The 21,005-nt window shown below is 45.3% G+C and overlaps 1 protein-coding gene across 7 annotated transcripts in view; it reads left to right on the forward strand.

The window, feature by feature from the left end:
• Kat6b (lysine acetyltransferase 6B) overlaps positions 1–21,005 on the forward strand; it is a 169,202-nt gene that overhangs the window by 8,504 nt on the left and 139,693 nt on the right. For all 7 annotated transcript variants that reach the window (XM_032917785.1, XM_032917781.1, XM_032917780.1 and 4 more), the window contains exon 2: positions 7,654–8,534. In XM_032917785.1, coding sequence (XP_032773676.1) covers positions 7,911–8,534 — 624 coding nt within the window. In that variant the 5' untranslated portion in view covers positions 7,654–7,910. The remainder of the gene's footprint in view (positions 1–7,653; positions 8,535–21,005) is intronic.

The raw sequence follows: 21,005 nt of genomic DNA on the forward strand, positions 1-21,005 counted from the left end.
TTGTCAGAGGGTGGGTGTTAGCAGCTATCTAGGGTATGTATTGTTTGCTATTTACTTCTTTTTCTTTCAAGACAGACTCTTGCTATGTAGCCCATGCTGGCTTGGAACTTTCAATCTTTCAGGCTCCCTGGGCTCTGGGCTTGATTATAGGTATGTCAAATCAACACTGTCTTTCCAGGTTCAACTGAAGCACCCGGCACAGAGGGTGTCCCACTTGGGTTCCAGCAAGGCTCAGTTGCTGTAGACTGGTCTCTAATCAGAGGGACATGTCGCCTGAAGAAGCGTTTGTGGAGAGGCCTGGTGGACAGGGTTGCCGGAGTAGAGGCACTGAAGTTATCAAGGCTTGGGACACCGTGCCTGCTTTGTTTGTTCTGAGGCAAGATCTCCTGTAGCCAAGGATGACCTTGACTTTTGATTGTTCTGTGCTAGGGTTGCAGGTTTGTGTTAGCAAGTCGTAGTACTGGGAATTGAACTCAGGGCTTTGTGCATGCCAGGCAAATGTTCTACCAATGGTGCTACATCCTTTAGTTCCTAGTTCTTTTTAGTTTTTTTGAGTGTGGTGTTTTGTTTTGTTGTATTTAGTGACAGGGTCTCACTATGTAGCTCTGGCTGTTCTGGAACTCACTCTGTAGACCATGCTGGCCTCAAACTCAGAGATCCTCCAGCCTCTGCCTCCCAAGTGCTGGGATCAAAGGTGTGTGTCACTATGCCTGACTTTGTTTTAGTTTCTAAAAGTATAGTTCAATAATTTATGGATTTAAAATCCATGTAATGCATGCTGTTTTTGAGGTAAGGTTTCTCTGTACCTGGGGCTACCCTGAAACTCACTGTACAGTCCAGGCTCTTGATGCTGGAATTTTGGGTAGGAACCACTACCCTGATGAATTATTTCAAAATGACTCAGTGGCATTTAGTACATTCACATTGTTGTCTGCCTTTACTTTTTTTTTTTTATATTGAAGACATTTTCTTCATTCAAAATAAAGTCTCATAAAACTGTTTTTCTCCACACCTGGGTCCTAGCAGTGCAGGCTTTGTTTATGAATTATATATGGGTGTTTTTTATAAATGCAGTTAGAGGATATCTGACCTTTCGCGTCTAGTTTCTTCTACAGCATAATGTGTTTTAGTATCTATCCAAACTGTAATAGTATATATAAGCCCTTAATAATCTCTGTATGTGTGTCTGTGTGTGTGTGACTGTATGTGTGTGTGTCTGTGTGTGACTGTATGTGTGTGTGTCTGTGTGTGTGTGTGTGTGTGTGTGTGTGTGTGTGTGTGTGTGTGTGTCTGTGTGTGTGTGTGTGTGTGTGTGTCTGTGTGTGTGTGTGTGTGTGTGTGTGTGTGTGTCTGTGTGTGTGTGTGTGTGTGTGTCTGTATGTATGAGTGTATCTGTGTGAATGTGCATGTGTGTGTGTGTGTGTGTCTGTGTGTGTGTATTGGTGTGAGTGTGTGTATGTGTGGGTGTGTGTGTGTGTGTGTGTGTCTGTGTGTGTCTCTGTGTGTGTCTGTGTCACCGCTGATCTACTTTACCACATCTTATCTGTTCTGAGTGGATATTTGGGCTGTTGCACCTTTGGGTATTATGAACAGCGCTGTTATGGACATGTTTGTCTGTTGGAGAATCTATTCTCATTTTTTTCGGGGGTATAGCATGAGGTAGACCTGTGGGAGGGGTTGTGGTAATTCTACATTTAGCTTGTGAGGCCTCACCAAGCAGTACTTGGTTACATTAGTTGATCCTTGCACGTTCTGGCTCTGGCTCTGCTCTGCCTTTCCCATGGCATGTGCTGTAAGACTGGGTGAGGGCAGGGGCTTCTGTTTTCTGAACTCCCAGCTTGCACATACTGGACACAAGCATGGTTTTCAGGGAAATAGGTGCGTTTAGGGCTTGTGAGATACCGAGCATCACCATGTAAATGATATTTGACGTCAGACGGTAGATGGTTGTAAAACAAGGATGCTATTTTAAGCCATTGTGCCATTTGGGTGTGGTGGGTGGTAATGGAAGAAAGAAGTCGTGTTTCTTCCAGTGTGTATTGTATTGTGGAAGCTAGCATTTGTTGATGCTCACTCTGTTTATACAGTGATCTTAAAAAAAGTCCTGGAGCTTATAAAAGTAAGGGAGCTAAAAATAGCGAGTCGAACCCAGGATGATAAGAGAATACACTCTATTATTAACCTTTTGTTTTTCTACCAGTGTTTTTTTGGCACATCTGTAATCTCATGGCCTGAGTGTTGTGACACTAATTTTGAGATGACACAGGCTTTACTGCAAGCTTAAGGAGGCCTCTCGTGATACTTCTGAGTGGGGTTATTTAGATTGTCCTTAGGCTGCCCTGAATATTTCTGAATACTATTGATATTTGTGTAATGCCAGTGAGGCTTAGCTGGTAAGAGAGCTGCATATGGGGTTCTGTAAAATACAACTCTGTAATTTGCCCCCCCTTTTTTTATTCAAAGATAAATGCTCCATAACCATAAGGAATAGAATGGTTTAATCTGATGCAGCACGGATATTCTGAATTATTTTGGGATGACTTATTCCCTTTGGTAACCTTTAACTGTTCAGTTTTTAATGGGAAACAAAAGTCAAGAGAATGATGATTTTAGAGTTTTAGTCGTGACTGGACGCCCTGTCCACATATCCAGCAAGTGAACTCTGCAAAAGAGAGGTGGTGTGGGTGGGTCATTTTGAATTGGGGGAAAATAATTTTTATGTGGCTTTTGAATGAATTATGCATTTTTTCCTGTAGATCTGTCTGTCTAGATACCCTTGGGCCAAAATGAAACTGGTTTTCAGTGTATTCTCTTAGATTGTACCAATTTAAGGTGGGATTGTGGGATGTCAGACAAATCAGCCCCAGATTAAAATAAAACAAACTGCAGTGGATAATAAGCAGAGTAGATACCGTGCATGTATTTAGCCGAGAAGCGGCTACAGCTAAGAGACTTCTGATTTCCCTCCTTCACTAGCTGTGTATATTTTTTTAAACATGCGATTCAGCTTGTAGCGGAGAACTGCTGAATTACATCGGCTTCTGCCTAATTAACTCTGTTGGATGGTGTTGGATGGGAGCTCAATTTGAGATTAGATTGAGAGGGGTTTGTGCTGGTGACTGCAGGAGGGGAGAAGGAGGATCTAAGGTTATCTGGTCGTCATTTTGTGTAAGATTAAGATACAGATATTTATGACTTCTTTTTTCTTTTTGGTCTTTGAAGTGAAAATGATCAGTGTGCCCTAAATTGAGGCTTGTGTAGATATTGTGCAGAACTAGTGTGCCTTTTTCTTACTTATGTAAAGCTGGGAACCCAGGAACTACAATAACTTAGTGATTGCTGACTGGGAAAGTTAGTGCTCGAGACTAAGTCAGTTGTTGAATTGTTTGGACCCTGACGCTCTCATCTCTAAAATGTTACAGTTGCCTGGTGGCGTGTTTTTTCACGAGGATTCTTTTTAAGAGGCTGTGCTCACTTGGACAGCACATCCATTTGAGCCAGAGAGACTGGGAGACGAGCTGGCCTCTGAGCCAACATTATGCATTCACAGACTCACAGTTTCCTTCCTTACTTAAGTCGTTGGTGTGGGTGTGTGCCACAGAGCACAGTCTGGGGTCCAAGGACAACTTTGAAGGCGGTTTTCTCCTTCCACTTCATTGTGGCCTTCCAAGATGGAACTCGCATCGCCAGGCTTGGTGACAAGAGCCCTTACCTGCTGAGCCCGCTCACCAGCCCACCACGCCGTCATCTTTGTTTTGTTTTGGCTTTTTGAGACAGGATTTCTCTGTGTAGCCCTGGCTGTCCTAGAACTCACTTTGTAGACCAGGCTGGCCTTAAACTCACAGAGATCCCCTTGCTTCTCCCCCCCCCAGTGCTGGGATCAAAGGTGTACACCACCATTGCCCAGCCTGCAGAGATTTTTTAAAAAAAGAATTATTAATGTATGTGAGTACACTGTAGCTGTCTTCAGACACACCAGAAGAGGGCATCAGATCCCATTACAGATGGCTGTGAGCCACCATGTGGTTGCTGGGAATTGAACTCAGGACCTCTGGAAGAGCAGTCAGTGCTCCTAACCTCTGAGCCACCTCTTCAGCCTTGTGTAGAAATATTTTTAATGCAAATCATCTGTGGGAAAAAGTTAGAGGAGTCGTGTTTTAAAGGAAAGTGAAATGTACTCGTTAGCCATTTTCCTAAGATGGCTGCTGATTTAAGGGGTGTCCTTATGCCCAAATAAACATAAATGGGGGGGGGTTGCCTGGAGATGTGGGCAAGCTTCATTTTTTGTCATGGATTGTTAAATATTTGGAGTTCCAATTTTGGTATTCCCTCATTCCATTGTAAGCTGTCGAGTGTCAGCCTTGCTGGGCTGTGTGGTAATGGGTGTGGAGGTTATTTTGGTGGTGGATACTGACTGGTAAGAGCTTGTCGGGAATGTGCATTCTGGGTGTGTATTACTTGAGAAATATATTTTGCTTTACTGATGCTCTTTGCTTATGTATCTAAAATGCCTAAAAGTGACTTCAAGTTACTGGGCACTTTTCCTTCGGCATCTTCTCACCTGCTTCCCTCAGGTGTGTTGCGTACAGCTGGATCAAGTTAACCGTGATTCCTCCTGAATAAATGATGAACGATGAGGGAATTCCTTAGATACAGGGATATGTCTTCTAATGAAGTTCTGCTGTGGACGATTTCACTTTGGAAAGATACGTTTCCTGTTGTGTACATTCTGACAAGGGGATGCACAGTGCTCCGGCTCTAATGTCTGTCAGTGATTTATGTGCTGGTACAAGACAGAGAACTTAGAGATTTGCAGGTGACAGTCAAGATTCAGTCTTTGGCAGGAAGATAGTTCAAATCAACTCTGAGTACCACCATTTAAAAAGCTAAGGGTGGTAGTGCATGCCTGTGAGCTCAGCATTTGGGACTGAGGCAGAAAGTTTGCTGTGAGTTCAAGGTTTGCGTGAGCTACATAATGAGTTTCAGGGTAGCCAGGAGTAACGTTAAAAAACAAACAGCAAAAAGAAATAAGCACCAAGAGTAACAGCAAAAAATCGGCACTTTAGTTTGGGAAGGAAGGGCTGGAAAGGCTTAGTTGGACAACACTCTGGGCACTTGGGCTCTGTGCTCTGCATGGCCAGCACTGCGTGGCTATGGAGGGCTTCCTGTGACTGAGGTACACTTTGAACTGAGTAACCCCTGTCCTGGAGACTCTTAAGGTGCACGTTAGCAGGAGTGCACATCTGACAGACGGCTGTGCTTAGAGATGTAGGATGTATAAAGGTGGAAGGAGCTAAGATAGCAGTGTTTATTAAGGGAGGTCTAGAGGTGGGGGGGTGGCTGATAGTGGGTTTTAAAAGATACTTATTTTCAAGTGTTGAGGGCCTGCTATGTGAAGAGACAGTAAAACTCCTTGGGATTGGGGAACTCCGGCCTGTGTGTCAGAACCCTAGGGAAGAGGAGGCTGGCCTCTGTGAGCAAGTACATAGCTCTATGTACTATGGCTCTGGCTTCCTGTCAGTGCATTGAGCTGCCTCCAAAGACTCGGTGGGCCGGGAGGGAGACTGGACAGAGGTCTTGTACTGGGCAGCTGGAAAGTGGCTGGATGACCCCTAGGTCTCTTCAGCGCCCCAGTGCTGAGTGTCAGGGAACCGTGGGGAGCTGACTGCTGATCTGCAGAGGAGCCCCTTTCCGGCTGTCGGGTCAGGAGCTGAGAGGTCACTCGTGCAGGGACTGCAGCCTCTCCCTCTGAGCACAAATGTTGTGTTCTTCAGTGTCTGTCTAAAGAACCTGAGAGTTACATCGAGATCAGCAACCATAAGACTTGGGTTTGCGAGACCCTTTCAAGTCTGTGACATTGAAGTTAGTACACATCTTTAACAATAGATGGGTCTGTGCTCTGACTGCTAAGTGCCATTCGTAACTATGGTTTCAGTTACCAGCAGTTAACCTCAAACCTTGATAAATGAAGAATGTTGTTTTCCTTGTAACTTTTAAATTACTTTTATTACGGCGTATTTGTTAGGACTTTTAATTGTATTGTTGTTTGTTTCCATTGTCCCTCATTTGTAAATTGAAAGTCTATCATTCCTGTGCATACAGGAAAAAGCTAGGCAGTGCAGCATACATAGGCACAGTACCTCGGCTCGAGGTCTCCACCGGGGCACTTGGAACTTGTCCCATTGGTAAGTGGGGTACATGAGCTGCCTGTAGCAAAGCCACCCAGGCTTGGGTCTCTGTGATTTTGTACTTCTCCACTAAGCAGTCCTAGGGCTGGGGCCAGAGCCTCCTCAGTGTCCCTTGAGAGGCAGAGCTAGCTGAAGCAGGCAGCCGTGGCACAGGTGAGAACTGGACTGGGCTCGGATTCCGAAGTGATGGCTCTTAGAGCTGCAGTAGGCTGCTTGTTGTCCGTCAGTGAGCCATTCACACTTACAGTTATGCTGGCGATTACGTGATGGCTTTGGTGGTGGTTGTTTATTTGGATAAAAAGACATTTTCATGTAACTGAGGCTGGCCTCAAACTCTCAGCCTTACTGCAGCCCCCAAGTGCCAAGATCCTAGGCTTTTGCCGCCTTGTCACACCTAGCGACTGTCATCTGGATGGAGCGGCCCGAGACGTGGACGTTACTGCAGAGCAGTAGGTCTGGCCCAGTTCCTGGCCCAGGATTGTACTCAGTCCCAGATGGGAGAGCAGAAGTCTGAGTGCAGCGTGTATGGCCCTGGCCAGCTGGAGTCAGACTCGTAGGGCTTGTCTTTCTGTTGAGTGTGGGATGAGCAGAGCAGGGGTTAAGATGAGTAGAGTACTGCTTATTAAAAGGTGAAGCGTTGTTACTGTATCGTTTCAGCTTGCTAGCCTGTGCCATAGACGCTCTCACTCACAGATGCCGTGCAGACGGCTAGGTTGGAAATTCCCCTCTGACCTGGCTCTGCCCAGCTTTACTGTGTCTGCCCTTAAGCTTTTGTTTCTTTGGAGACAGTTTCACCACGTAGGTAGCCCTTGGCTGGCTTGAGACTCTTATAGACCAGGCAGTTAGTCCTCTTCAAACAAAGATCTGCCTGTCTCAGCCTTCTGGGTGCTGAGTTAAAGGCGTGTACCATTGTTAACCTTTTTGATATTTATTTTGTATCAGTGATACACATGGACCTTAGACTGCTTTCACATGGTTATTAATTTTGATAACAGGCATCTAATTTTCCATGTTTTATATCAATTTAGTTTGTCCACATTTTATATTAATTTAGTTTGCACTCTAAGGGGTTTGGGGCAGCGTATAGCACAGCGTGTGCATAGAAGTCGGAGGACAACTATGGGGAGAAAGGTCTTTCACCGTGTGAGCCCAGGGATTGAACTCAGGTAATCAGTGCTGGGGTGGGTGCCTTTACCCACTGAGCCATCTCAAGGGTGATGACAGATGTGCTTTCTTAAATGTTACTTAGGTTATTATGTGTAAATAAGATTCTGAAAAAGCTCCTGTAGAGTGAGCCAGGGTCTGGTTGGACAGTGTCGTCCTGTGGCTGTGTGTGTAGTATGTATTGTAGTACCTGCCTGCCAGTGCACTCGCTTTGCACCTGATAAAGAATAATGCTGAGAAATCTTTATTTTTGGAAGTTCCATTATTAAGAGCTTTTTCTCTCCTTTTTTTATCCTTTAAGGTCTTGATTTCCTAAAGATGTCTTTCACTTGAAGAGAGCAGTCTTTCCCATTGGTGAGCTAAGAGCCATCAGCATTGCCTGGCAGTCAGTCAGTCCTCTTCCGACTCTGAAGGATGGTTATCTCTACGCTGTTGCCTGACATGGGCTGGGATCCTCTGCCCGTGTGTTGAATTGTGACTTTCAAATGTGCAGGTTGTGTTAAGTACAAGGTGAACCTCTATGGGTAACGTCTGTGTTGGAGAAGCCATTTGTCAACCATGGTAAAACTTGCAAACCCACTTTACACAGAGTGGATTCTTGAAGCGGTGCAGAAAATCAAGAAGCAGAAGCAGCGGCCCTCGGAAGAGAGGATCTGCCATGCGGTCAGCACATCCCATGGGTTGGACAAGAAAACCGTCTCGGAGCAGCTGGAGCTCAGTGTTCAGGATGGCTCTGTTCTCAAAGTCACCAACAAAGGCCTTGCTTCATATAAGGACCCGGACCATCCTGGGCGCTTTTCATCAGTTAAACCAGGCACTTTCCCCAAGCCAACCAAGGGGGCCAAAGGACCACCATGTAGTGATCTACGCAATGTGGATTGGAATAAACTTTTAAAGAGAGCAATCGAAGGCCTTGAGGAACCAAATGGCTCCTCCTTGAAGAACATCGAGAAGTATCTGAGAAGCCAGAGTGATCTCACAGGCACCACCAACCACCCGTCCTTTCAGCAGAGGTTGCGACTAGGGGCCAAGCGTGCTGTGAACAATGGAAGGTTACTGAAGGATGGACCACAGTACAGGGTCAACACCAGGAGCTCAGATGGCAGAGGGGCGCCCCAGTACCCCAGTGCTTTTCCATCCTCACTCCCGCCCGTCAGCCTTCTACCCCATGAGAAGGACCAGGTGAGTGAGTCCTGTGGTACTGGTGCACTGGAGAGACTACTGTGTTAACCTCCACTTCCACGTAGGCCGTTCTCAGCCTGTGGGGCAAAACCCTTTCGGCAAACATCTGTCTCCCAAGATAATTACATTACAATTCATCGCAGTAGCAAAATTACAGTTACTAAGTAGCAACAAAAATAATTTTATAGTTGGGGCTGTATTAAAGGGTCACAGCATTAGGAAGGCTGAGAACCACCAGTGTGTACGGAAGATCTAAGTGGAGTTTGAAAAGAACAGTTGTTTTTGCCTCGAAGCTGGCTTTTATATTTTATATTCGGATGTTTCATAGCATGATTGTTTAAACATCACTTTATGGCATATGGAGGGGTTCTTCAGTGCTAAGAATCAACATAATATGCACATGACTTGTTTTATGTTTTAACTGCCACGTAAACTGGAATCCACCTTCTTCAAGCCCAAGAAAGGAGAGTGTGGGGTTTTCCTTTAATTGCAGAGAAAAACCGCCATACTTACTTTAGTACTGATGGTCTTTGCCTACTGTGTCACCTTCTGCTTCCATTTAAGGCCATTTATTGCCAGTGGTCAGCGGGTGTCCGTGAACGTTTACTTCGCCTTGTTTGGTGTATTTGTCTCTATTTGTGTGTGCGCACACGTGCCTGCAGGCCACAGTGCACATCGTTCTTCCCCCACTAGGAGATCACACTCGGGTGGGTAGGCCGCAAGCAACTTCACCACCGAGCCGCGCCGCTGGCCCAAGGCTTTGTGTAGTTTTTATAGCATTGGAAGTACATGGCCGAGCTTGTGTCTTCAGATGGGTGTGAGTCTCTTGGTTTTACTTTAAACTTCCTGAACTAATTTCCCAAGGTCATGTTGAAGCAGAACAGCAGTTTGCAAATCAAGTTCTCCAGGTTTTGCATTCCTGTGCCATCTTTTGGTTAATTGCATTCGTTGATAGCAGTTAATTTTACATTTTAAAAATCGGAAGCCATTGTGCCTGCAAACTGCATGTTGAGAAGTACTGAAAGCCGGCGTTAGGCTCTGTGGGGAGGTGTCTGCCTGCTCCCACTTCGAGGCCTGGATTTTGCCTCAGTTCCTATGAGACCCAAGTGTTAGGAAGGCGGGTTTGCTTCTTCTCTGTACACAGAGTCTCGTGATGGGTGGGCTGTTTCCTTCTGCCTAGTTGGTAGGGAACCCCCCTCTGAAGCTAAGGAAGACCAGGTCTTCACACAGGTATCTGAAGCCTACAGTGGATTTCTTATCCGTGTTCAGACCTTCCTGGCCTTCCACAACATTTATTTATTCATTGATTGTGGATGTATCAAAAATGAAGTAAACTGTGAAACTTTATAACTTTTAAAAATTACAGAAAATGACTTATTTGTATTCCTGAACACAGCCATTTTGACACCTATTTCTCCCTAAAACATTTTTTTTAAATTAAAGTTTAAGTTTTTATTTATGTATTTAGAGATGGCTTCACTCTGAAGCTCTGGCTGTTCTGGAGCTCTACACATAAACCAGACTGGCCTCAAACAGAGACTTGCCTGCTTCTGCTTCTGAGTGCTCAGGGGGAATCCTTCATAAGGTTGGACATCTTTGTTCTTTATCCTTAGCCATGGCAAAGTTGCATAGTTGCCCGGCCCAGGGTCTCCACTCAGGCACTGTGTCAGTTTCCTGTCTTCATGAGTAATTGTGTCCTCTGGAGGGAGGCGTTTCCCAGTGTGGAGTGGGCAGGACAGGTTCTCCAGAGCTCCTCACCTTCTCCGCAACCTTGCTCGTTATTTCTTGCTAGCCTTATCGTTTTTCCTCAGGCAGCATCTGCACAGAACTATTTTTAGTCTAAAGGAAAATTCATGTCTGAAGTCTCTAGGATAGAGAACGGAGGTATTTACTGCTTAGCGTGCTACTGCAGTTGCTTTTCTAGGGTGTAGCTCTTTCAGCTGTCCAGTTAGCGTCATTATTTAACAAGGAAAGCCGAGAAAACGTGCTCTAGATTATATGGTTGATAAAATTTGGGGATTAATTGTATCAAGTAGTCATAATAAATTTTGGTGGTATTTTATCAGTGAGCAATCTAGCCTCAACCTAGTATTAATACACACACACACACACACACACACACACACACACACACACACACACACACACAAAACAAACATGTTATTTTTTAGATAAAATTTCATTATGTATGTAGCCCAAACTGTCTGGGAACTTGCTAGCCAGCAGAGAGGCTTTTTAAAAATTCTTAATTTTTTGGAGACAGGGACTCGCTCTACAGCAGTGGTGGCTGGCCGAGATAGGACACTTTATGTACATAAGGCTGGCCTCAAACTTGCAGAAATCTGAGCGCAGGGATTAAAGGTGAGCACCACCATACCTGGTTGTCTTTTTAAATCGGGTGTCTTCTTCTATTGCTCTGCTCTGCACTGCACGTTTTGAGACAGGATCTCTGTCTCCCTGGACCTGGCCTCACTAGTATGGCTGTCTGGGCTGGCCAGAGCTCCCAGGGTCCTCCTTTCTCCACTTTCTTAGAGCTAGGATTACAGCTGTGCACCCAGCATAGCCAGCCCTGCTTTACATGAGTGCTGGGGATCCCACCTCACATCCTCGTGTTTGTGCCACTGCACCATCTTTCTATCCCTGATTTCATAAAAAAAATATATTGGGCCGAGGTTTCACTTAGTTCCCAGGCTGGCTTTGAATTTCGGCCTCCTATCTTCTCTCCACAGTAGTTGGAATTTCAGATATGTCTCATGCTTGGCAGAATTTTGGATATGAATGAGACCAGTCCAGGATGGTGCAGGCTTTTATAGTTTGGTGAAATAGTTTTCTAAAGAGGCTGTTATTGTGATTACTTTTGAGAAGTAGAATGTCATTGTAAAAGAGAAAATAAAAATAGCAGCTAGCATATCGTAGGCGTAAGTGCTGGCCTCTTCCAAGTAGCTGGCACTTGGCTCCTGACTCATGGTTGGGAAGGGAGGTAGATCAGTGGCCTACTTTTTGCAGGTGGAAACTGAGGAGCAGAGCTCAAGCTTTTGTTCAAGGTCAGTGGAACTGGTGAAGGCGAGCTGACGGTCCACCCAGGTCGTCTTGTGTTCTGGACAGTCTCCTAGTCAGCCCTGGGGCTACTCATGAACAGTGGGAACCCCTCTGTGGTTCTTCAGTCAGAAACTGTTTCCCCAGCACGTAGACTCCCAGCATTTGAAATGTGTCAGGAAGGGTGAGCGTAGTACTTTGTTTTTCCAAGCCAGTGCAATTTTTAATATCAAACTTGAGATGCAGTGGGGAGGTGTGTGCCTGACTAGATCTAACGTCGTCGTCGTCGTCGTCGTCGTCGTCGTCCTGGTCGTCGTCCTGGTCTTCCTATACCTGACTGCAGAGAGGAGCACCATGGGAGTTGACATAGGAGGCCTGCTCACTGGAATGTAACTGTAGGACTTCTGAGAGTCTGGGATTCAAACGGGATCGCCATCTCCCTTCTCAACTCGAACACTTGGTGTTTATTTAAGAGAGAGTTCTCTGCTGAGATGGCAGGGAAAGGAGTTAAACCACTGAAGAGAAACCTTACCTTTGACTCGGTGTGGGACCTCCTGAGGGATAGTGTCAATGCTTCTCATTAAAAGTGGTAACGCTCAATTAGGTCAGATTGTGAGGACTTAAGAAAGTCAAATATTCTGAGACTTCAGTTATCACACTGTAGCATTGAGGTTCCATTTGCACATATGGTCTTTAGCATTTTTATAAAATCAGTCCAATTTTAAGCAGATTTCTTAGTATTTTACTTTATTGAGAGTATCACCCTAAAATGTCAAATCTTGGTATGTTTCCAGTGCACTGCAAAGTAGGGCAACTCCAAATATGTTATGTAGCCCAGGCTGGGCTAATTCTTCTGCCTCAGCCTCCCAAGTGCTAAGACCGTGTGGTACTGTCAGACCACTTTTGGAGATCTGTGTTTGGGGTGCTCTGGGCAACGCAGTGTGTCAGCCTGAAGGATTCTTGCACATAGACACATTCCCATCCTGTGTCAGATTCGTTCATCAGACCACAAACGAAGACATTTTATTTTTAGATTGTCTTAGCTGCTTTTTCCTCTCTAACTCCCTTATCCCTGTCATAACCCTCCTCATCCTGTCTCTGGGAATTTTTTAGTTGTTGGTACTTTGTGAAGGGTCTCAGTGTCTTCTTACGTTGACTTTCGTTGATGTCTTTTGTAGCAAAGACTCCTTGTTCTCAAAGAATATTTGGCTATATGTATTCAGCTGAAAGTTGGATCAGGCCTTAAATGTTACGGAATAAGCTTTTAAATTCTCTGAATTTTGGCATTGACGTGGATAAAAGTCGGCTTTGGGATGGTGAAACTTGTTACAGCGTGAGAAGTCAGGTGGACCAGTGCTCACAGGTCCCAGGTCAGGGAAGCAAGCCTGCGGATCCTGTTGTTCCTGTGCTTAAGCTGGAGAAGTGCTCAGAAGGGTGGCGAAGTCAGCCTTGGCCATCGGGCAGCCGGGTCAAGGTGAAGATGAGTGAGTGACTGAAGCGTGACAGCTTGTTCTACTTTTGAACTGTTATCAAGATAGAACTTGTCTAGGCTTCTCAAGAAGTAGCTTCAGGTAGAGGAACAGCCCGTCTTGTCCGAAGGTTTGATTGTGAAGGGCGTGGTGAACATTCCTTGTAACTCTTTAGATCTTGATGTGTTTGATGCTTTTGATTTCTTTCCCACAACACTAATCCTATCCTGAATGAGCACCAACTTTGGGGAATTTATACTTGTATTCCCTGTACCTACATGACTTTATAACAGCGTGCGGGTGTGCGTGTGCATTTTGCTGGGAGTAGAATTAAAGGCCTCATGCTCCTTGGGCAGACACTCCCACGGAGCCATGTTCCTACTCTGTGATGCTTTTAGTACCAAGAAAGTCAGTATTTTTAGCTTTGAGGTTATTTTTATGTGTTATTTGCTGATTTATTCTGATTTTATCGTGAATGGCAAAGATTTTATTTTTGTTTTTTCCCTCCAGACTTCAGCAGATGATACAGTTTAAATGTTCTCAAAATGGAAGTCTGAGTTGTTGTTGTGTTGTGTTTTTAAAATCTATTTTATCTTTGCATGTTATTGCCAACACATAGGAGATGTAATTGTTTTATCATTGAAGTGACAACTTTGCTGGTAAAAACCCATGATTTTGTTGTGTTTCTGTACTTCATGTTTCAAAGTCTTGAACATTAAACTAGCGTAGTTTGGTGAAATTGCTTCCTAGTCACAATGTGGACGTGACGTCTTTTGGGCCTTGCATCTCTCCTGTCCATTAATATTTCACATAAACAGCAATTAGCTTACCAAATTAGAGTCAGCAAATGAGTCAGCCGTGTAATTTGCTGATGACATTTTGTTAGCAGGGCCATGAGGAGAGTGTGTTTATTTGCATGTGGATGCTCCTGCTGCTTTCAGGTGGTGGCAGGAGGTTAGTGCATGTGCCATAGAGGAGACCGGCTGTGGTGCGGTGCTGCTTCTGCTTAGATATGGACCGCCTTGTCGAGAAGTTGCTAGCAGTGGGAAGCTGCCTATTATTGTTGGTCTTTATAAAAGTAAACATCGTAATTAGTAAACTATAATGTAGTACACAGTATACATTTTTATTTTGTTTATGAAAGGTTACGTTTTTGAGAGTATGGAATGAGACGGAGGGAAGTCCTAGAGAAACAATACTGGATTAAACCGGAGCTGGTCTCTACAAAGGTGCAGGGTAAACCCCAATCAGTGCTCTGAGGGAACCCAGGAAGGATCTGTGTTAACTTGACAAGTGGGTTTACAATTCTTGAGCCGCTATTCTTTAGAAACTGTCTTTGTTCATACGTCCCTTTTCTAGTTTGCTCCACTTTTGATCTTTGATAAGCCAGCTGCAGTATTGTTTCATTAACAGACTTGACTGGTTAACAGATGTTTGCCCTGGCTTGATTGTGTCCCCCTATTAAGCCAGCATAGGCACTCATGGAGACCATGCTGGGCCTTTTCCTGTCTCCGCAGACTGGCAGTTCAAAAGAGCAACTTAATTTCATTTACAAGTTCAGTTTTAATTCCTTGGTGTTACTCTGGAAGGCATGTGACATTTAGCTTGTGTTCTCCCTCCTCAGGGAGGTCTGCTGTTCGTCCTCCGTGCAGCCCCTCACTTGGGGCTGGCTCTGCTGTTGTTAAGCATAGTGCAGTCGTCGCATGCAGGAAGAGGGGTGCCGAGGACCTGATTGAGACATCATGGCTCTTCCACATTTCAAGGGAAGGAGTGGGAACAGTCTGGAGGATGTAGAGACTCTCTCCCACCTTCTTTGATGTCAGACAGCTGGCATGTGGAGTGCAGGGCGGAGGAGGAGGAGAGCCTGGGTCCAGGCTGCCTGTGACCTTCCCAGTGACGGGCTGGGAGCCAAAGGCAGTGTGGTTTCTGCAGTAGTTCCTGATGGGACCAGCCCTGTGTTTTGTCCAGTTTCCTGCTGTGCTTGCGGCCCTCTCCAGGCATAAATAGGAAGGATGAAGCCCAAAATAAGAGTGTAAAGATTATAAGGAACAAGAGAAACAGCAGAAGAAGAGAAAGCACAAGCTAAACCCAGTAACAAGGTCATCAAAGATGACTGTGTCCTCATGGTAGACCTGTTTCTATGGAATTTTAATGTCATGTGTTTCTCGCTTATAACAAAACCAGATTTTAGCTATTGAGCTCGAGTTGTGAGTGAAGCTGCAGCAGGTTAACATGTGCTTGTGGAGGTGTGGGGCTCTCTGTGGAGCACCAGCTGTTCATCGCATCCTGCTCGTAAGGGAGGGACCTGGGAGAGCGGGCAGTCGAGGGAGCCGGGCACTCTTTCTCCCTTACCTGTGTAAGTTTTGGGTTTGGTGTGGTAGCTCAGGCCCTTAACTCTAGCACTCGGGAGGCAGAGTGGGCAGCTCTGCATGCACGGCCAGCCTGGGCTACAGAGGTGAGTTCAGGACTGCCAGGGCTTTATAGAGAAAGACCCTGTTTCAAAACAAAACAGTAACAAAGGAGATGATTTTAGATGAACTATTGGAAAGTAAACGGCAGACATGATTGTCACATCCTTAGCCATTTAGTGAGGAGTGAGAACAGCCTCCTGTATGGATCAGCACTGTCACTCACGGAAGACATCACAAGTGAAGTCAGGGGTTACCAATAGCCGTATCTTCTCAAATGAGCCTTACTGTTATTTGTAACTTGATTTAGGACTCAGCAGAGCTCACAAGTGGCATTTGGTCATCATGACTCTCAGCAGAGAACAGCTTTTTTGTTATTTCCGGAGACTTTGCCAGTTTTGAAGAGTTGTTTTGTAGGTTATCTTGAGCTGGTAGTTTCTCTGGAGACTGGAACACGGCCTCCTGAATGCTCCCCAAGCCTGCACCACAGAGGTGCATCTTCAGCTTCCAGGTCTTCCTTTGTAGGAGCAGCCCCTCTCCCCTTTTGTGATTGGTGAGTGCTCAGTGCAGGCTTGAGGCCATGTGACTACCCTTGCGCCCACTGTGTTTGAATTTCCATTGCTGCTTTGTTCACATAAACTTAGTGTTGAAAGCTTAGCAGTCTCATTCGTTCTGTGGTTAGGAAGTCTAACATGGTTCTGTCGGGTTAAGGACGACAGCAGCATAGCCTTCTGGCAGAGTCTTGTTTCCTCGCTTTTGTTCCCAGCTCCTAGGCTGCTTACTCAGAGTTTGACTCAGGGTTCTTGTCCTGCCTTTAACACCAGCCACTCGGAGTCTCTGACCATTCCTCTACAGGTGCTGGCTTTAAAAAGCTATATTCGATGGGTTTCGGTTTAGCTCTCACACCAGCTTCCCTTGCTGGGGGAGTGGTGGGGGCATGACTATAATCCCAGCTGTCAGGAGGCCAAAGCCTGATTTATTCAAATTCAGGGCCAACTTGGGCCCTGTACTGAGACCCTGTCTCAAAAGCAAAGCAAAACAATAAGTAAAACCTCCCTTTAAAATTAAAAACCAAAACAAAGTATTTAAGTCCTTTCTTTTTACTATCTGCCAGGTTACCATGTGCACAACGATGACAGAGGCCCTGGGCCTTAAGTGTGGGTGCTGTGGGCTGGCCATCATGTTGTCCCCTTGGTGCACAGTGCTTTACTCCACTCAGATTTTGTAGTATGGCAGAATATGCTTACAGAAGATGGGTCATTCTCTGGGAGTGAAGCTGGCCTCAGGTTACAGTGTGTTTGTCTGGGTTCTAAGACTGAAGGAAGCTATGTTCCTGAATTGTTTCTAAGGGTGGTAGCAGGGCCTGTCTTGCCCCTACATGATGGTGTCCCTTTACCAACAAATGAATATACCAGTGTAGTTTAGAAAACTTTGTGGGACTGGAGTAGGAATTGAGACTTACTCTGCAAATTTAGGTTGACCAGGAACCCAAAGTGTAGCCCAGGCTGGCCTTGAACTCAGTCTTCCTATCTTTGCTTTTGGCATGCTGAGATTACACTTGTGCTAGATCCTGCTTCTGGGTTTTCCCACGGGGTCTGGGAATTGAACTTGGATCCTGTTGTTTGTTTTTGAGATAGTTTACTGTTCTAAGGGTAGCTGGCCTTCAACTTGAAGTTTGTGTGTTCATGGTGAAGGCACGTGACTTTTGAGAAATACATTTAGAGAGAAAGATCTTTTAGCTGAATGCCCTCAGAGCACATTTAAAAAGTAGCTAGCAGCCCAGGGGCGCGTCTCAGTATGCGAAGGCACTTGCCACTAAACCTCATGGCTGGCGTTCAATTCTGAGAGCTCACGGGGTAGGAAAGGGCTGATCCCAGCCTGCTGTCCTCTCACGTCCACACGCGCCCCACAGTGTGGGCTTCACATTCCACAGTAAACAAATAGGTGTAAAGATGAATTTTAGAAACAAAAGAAATATTACCGTGCACGTGCAGGTGAGGCCTGGTGGTTCTCTGCATGGTGGAACCCAGGGATTAAACTCAGGTTTTTCCATGAGCACTTTACTCTACCTGAGCAGTCTCAGAGGCCCAGAGCTTCATTTTTCAGGTAGCGTCTCACCGTTGGCTCTGGCTGGCCTGGGACTCCCAGAGATCCGCCTGCCTCTGTCTCCAGAGCACTGGAATCAAAGGTGTGTGTGTGTGCCACCAGGCCCATCTTTCAGTGCCTCAGAGACTAAACAATTTTGGAAGCATTTTCTCTGTTATTTCAACTTCAAGCCCTCAGTTAAGGACCCTGGACAGCTGGAAAGGAAACCACACAGGTGTCTGTGTTTCTTTTTTGTTGTTCTTGAGAAAAATTCAGAGAAATAAACAGCAAATAAAGGCGGGTGTTGGGGAAGGGGCTCTAGACTCTTCCTTCACAGTGCGGCTGCGTCTCCCCAGTTGTTGCCCGTAGCTGAAGTGCTTTGGAAATCCAAACGTTGCCAGTGGGTGAGGAATAAGAACTATTTAGCTATCAGCCTATCAGCGTGCTTCCCAGAGCTGATAAAACCTTCCATCTTTCCATCTGATGAGCTCTGACCTTCTGAAACCTTCCAGTTTATCTCATTTTCCACAACTACTGAGTCTAACACGATACCAACAATTACACCCCCACAAAGCATTTGTGCCGACTTATAAAATCACCCCTGTATTGGAAAATTGCATAGTATCTTGATTTCAATTTAGCATGGTATGTTGGTTAGCAATAAATCTTGCTAATGTATAAACACAAGCCTGCAGGCAGCTTGGAGAACACTGATCAGGTGCAAATTGTATGTATTTTGCAAGCATTTCAGAAATTCAGAGCAAAATGAAATAAATAGTTATGACTGAGAGCACCACTTTTTTTTTTTTTTTAAGTACTCTTGTATATGTCCTGTGAGAAGATTCTCAGTCCTCCTGAAGTTCATGATTTGTGTGGGGGACCATTTTTAATTTTCCTCTGCAGTTTGTGGCATTCAATGAAAACAAACAGGCGTGATTGAAAATACTGTTTGTACCCATAATGTACAGGTATGTGCTTGGTGGTTTACGTTGTATGTGAAGATCATAGCAAACCATACAAGAAGATACTCGTTTAAACACATTGCAATGTTCTTTGGTTTGAAAATAGAGCTGAGCGTGGTAGCACTGTCTTTAATGCCAGCACTGTAGAGGCAGAGGCAGAGGCAGGCAGGCTTCCAGCCCAGTCTCGTCTACAAAGAAAGTTTCAGGACAGCCAGGGCTCCGCAGAAAAACCCTGTCTGGAGAAACAAGCAAACAAACAAGAAAGAAAGCTTACAAAATAATTTTACATGAGCCCCGAGTGACCAAGAGCCGCCAAGTAGGTAGTAAATTTCACAGGAAAACAGACAGGCCAAAGAGGCGATGGCCTCTCTCGGGCAGTGCCTGAGTGGGCACAGGATGCCTGGTACGCAGGCTGGCGGGAGTGCGTTTGCCCACATTCTGCCTCAACCCCTTCACAAGTCTCTTCTCATAATGTGCAAAACCTGTGCTGGGGGGCCCTGTGGGAATTATAAAGAGAAGGCATGTTGGAATGGATTTAAACAGCTAGTTGAAACCTGTCTAGATGCACAGCTGGGATCTTGTCTCATGTGACTACTATGTTGCACTTCCTTTTCAGAGTGACTGAAATGTTTCAGTTTTTATCCATTAGTGTTATGTATGCGGATGATGTATGTGCGGGTACATGCATGCTACTGTACATACATAGAGGTCAGAGCACAACTGAGCGGTTAGTCCTCTCTCTCCACTCTCAGCTCTGGGGCTCAAGCGCAGGTCATTAGGCTTGCACGGCAAGTACTTTTTCTTAACTGAGCCGTCTTGTTGGCCATAAAGTTGATGAATGCTCTTCTGGTATATGTGGGCATGCCATGTGCATGCCCATAGAGGCCGAAAGAGAGCAGCGTCAGATCGTGGAAGCGGAATTACAAATGCTTCTCATCTGCCTTGTGGTGCTAGGAACTGATTCCAGGACCTCTACAAGACCAGTGTGCTCTCTTAACTGTTGAACCATCTCCCGTTGGATTCCTTGAGCTGGAGTTCTAAGTAGTTGTGAGCCTCCTGATACCAGGGTGCTGGGGACTGAATTTGGCTTTTCTGAGAGCAGCAGTGTTTTTAAGTGCTGAGTCCATGTTAGGACTGCTGTCAATTAGGGATAGATGTTGTTTAAAACCAAAGTGGACTTCAGCACTTGCAGCAGGGCATCTGTGGATTGGTAGACAGACACACTGCAGAGCTGTGAGGCAAGCTGAGGCCCAGGTCGATGGAAGCTGCATGTCACTTTCATTGTGTCTTAAAGAGGCGATGGATAAGCCTGTCTGTCTGCCGGCTCTACATTCTTGTGGTATAATACCGTGAGGGAGGAAGAGGCAGGATTATAAGTAATTCGAGGCCAGTATCTCTAGCCTGGGCTAAATGAAACTTTGTTAAAATAAAAATAAAAGACCTAATAAGCTGGGCCTTATTTGCTTCAAATTCCTGTTGTAAAAATCTGAGTTACAGTGTTGGGCTTGTGGAAGACCTGGGTTTGGTTTCTAGCACCTATTTGGTGGCTGACAGACATCTGTAATTCTATGTCCAGAGGATCCGATGCTCTTTTCCGACCTCCCCAGGCAGCCCTATGGCATACAAACCTATACAGGCAAAATATTCATATACAAAAAATTAATCTGTTAAAGAAATCTGAGTTGCGGTTGTGTCGTGTTGTATAGGCCTGAAGTCTCAGCTACTTAGGGCTGAGACAGGGGGTGTCAAGTTCAACCTGGGAAACTTATTGAGACCCCTCCCCAAAAAGATTGATTATAATTGTGTGTGTGTGCGTGTGCGGTGTGTGTGTGTGTGTGTTGTGTAGATACCCACAGGAGCTGGGGTTGTTGGATCCTCATGTAGGTGTATAGTGAAGGTGATTAAGAGCCGCACACTGGATGCCTGGGAACTGAACTTTGAAAGAGCAAGAAGTGTTCTTAAACAGTGAGCCATTTCTCTAGCCCGAGATTTTGTTAAGAACTGGGGATCTCTCTCTCTCTCTCTCTCTCTCTCTCTCTCTCTCTCTCTCTCTCTCTGTCTATATATCATGGAGTGCTATCACTTCCCACCCCCTAAAATAGGAAAGAAATACGAATTTAGGAAGTTAATAATTGAGTGCTTATAATCAAAACAAGGTTACAGTTGGAATGCTTAGGGGAAGTTTAACACTCTCATTTTTCCTATTATTATTTGTAGTAGTACTTCAGTTATTTTGAGACGGGCTCTAATGTTGACCAGGCTGATTTCATATAGCTGAGGCTGGCCTTGAATTCCTGGTCCTGTCTACTCCGAAGTTCTGGGATCACAGGTGCACCACGCCATACCTCGCTCTTTTTTCATTTTTTAAAAAATGAATCAATGTTTCCAATTTTCTTTCTGAGGGATTGAGTGTAAACAGCTTAGTGGTAGAGACCTCCTTAGCATGCATGAAACCTGGGCTTTTATTCCTTTCTGCATGACATACGCCTTCCCACCAACTGCTGCATTTTC

Source organism: Rattus rattus, chromosome 12 (assembly GCF_011064425.1).
Source record: "Rattus rattus isolate New Zealand chromosome 12, Rrattus_CSIRO_v1, whole genome shotgun sequence".
Taxonomy (NCBI): Eukaryota; Metazoa; Chordata; class Mammalia; order Rodentia; family Muridae; genus Rattus; species Rattus rattus.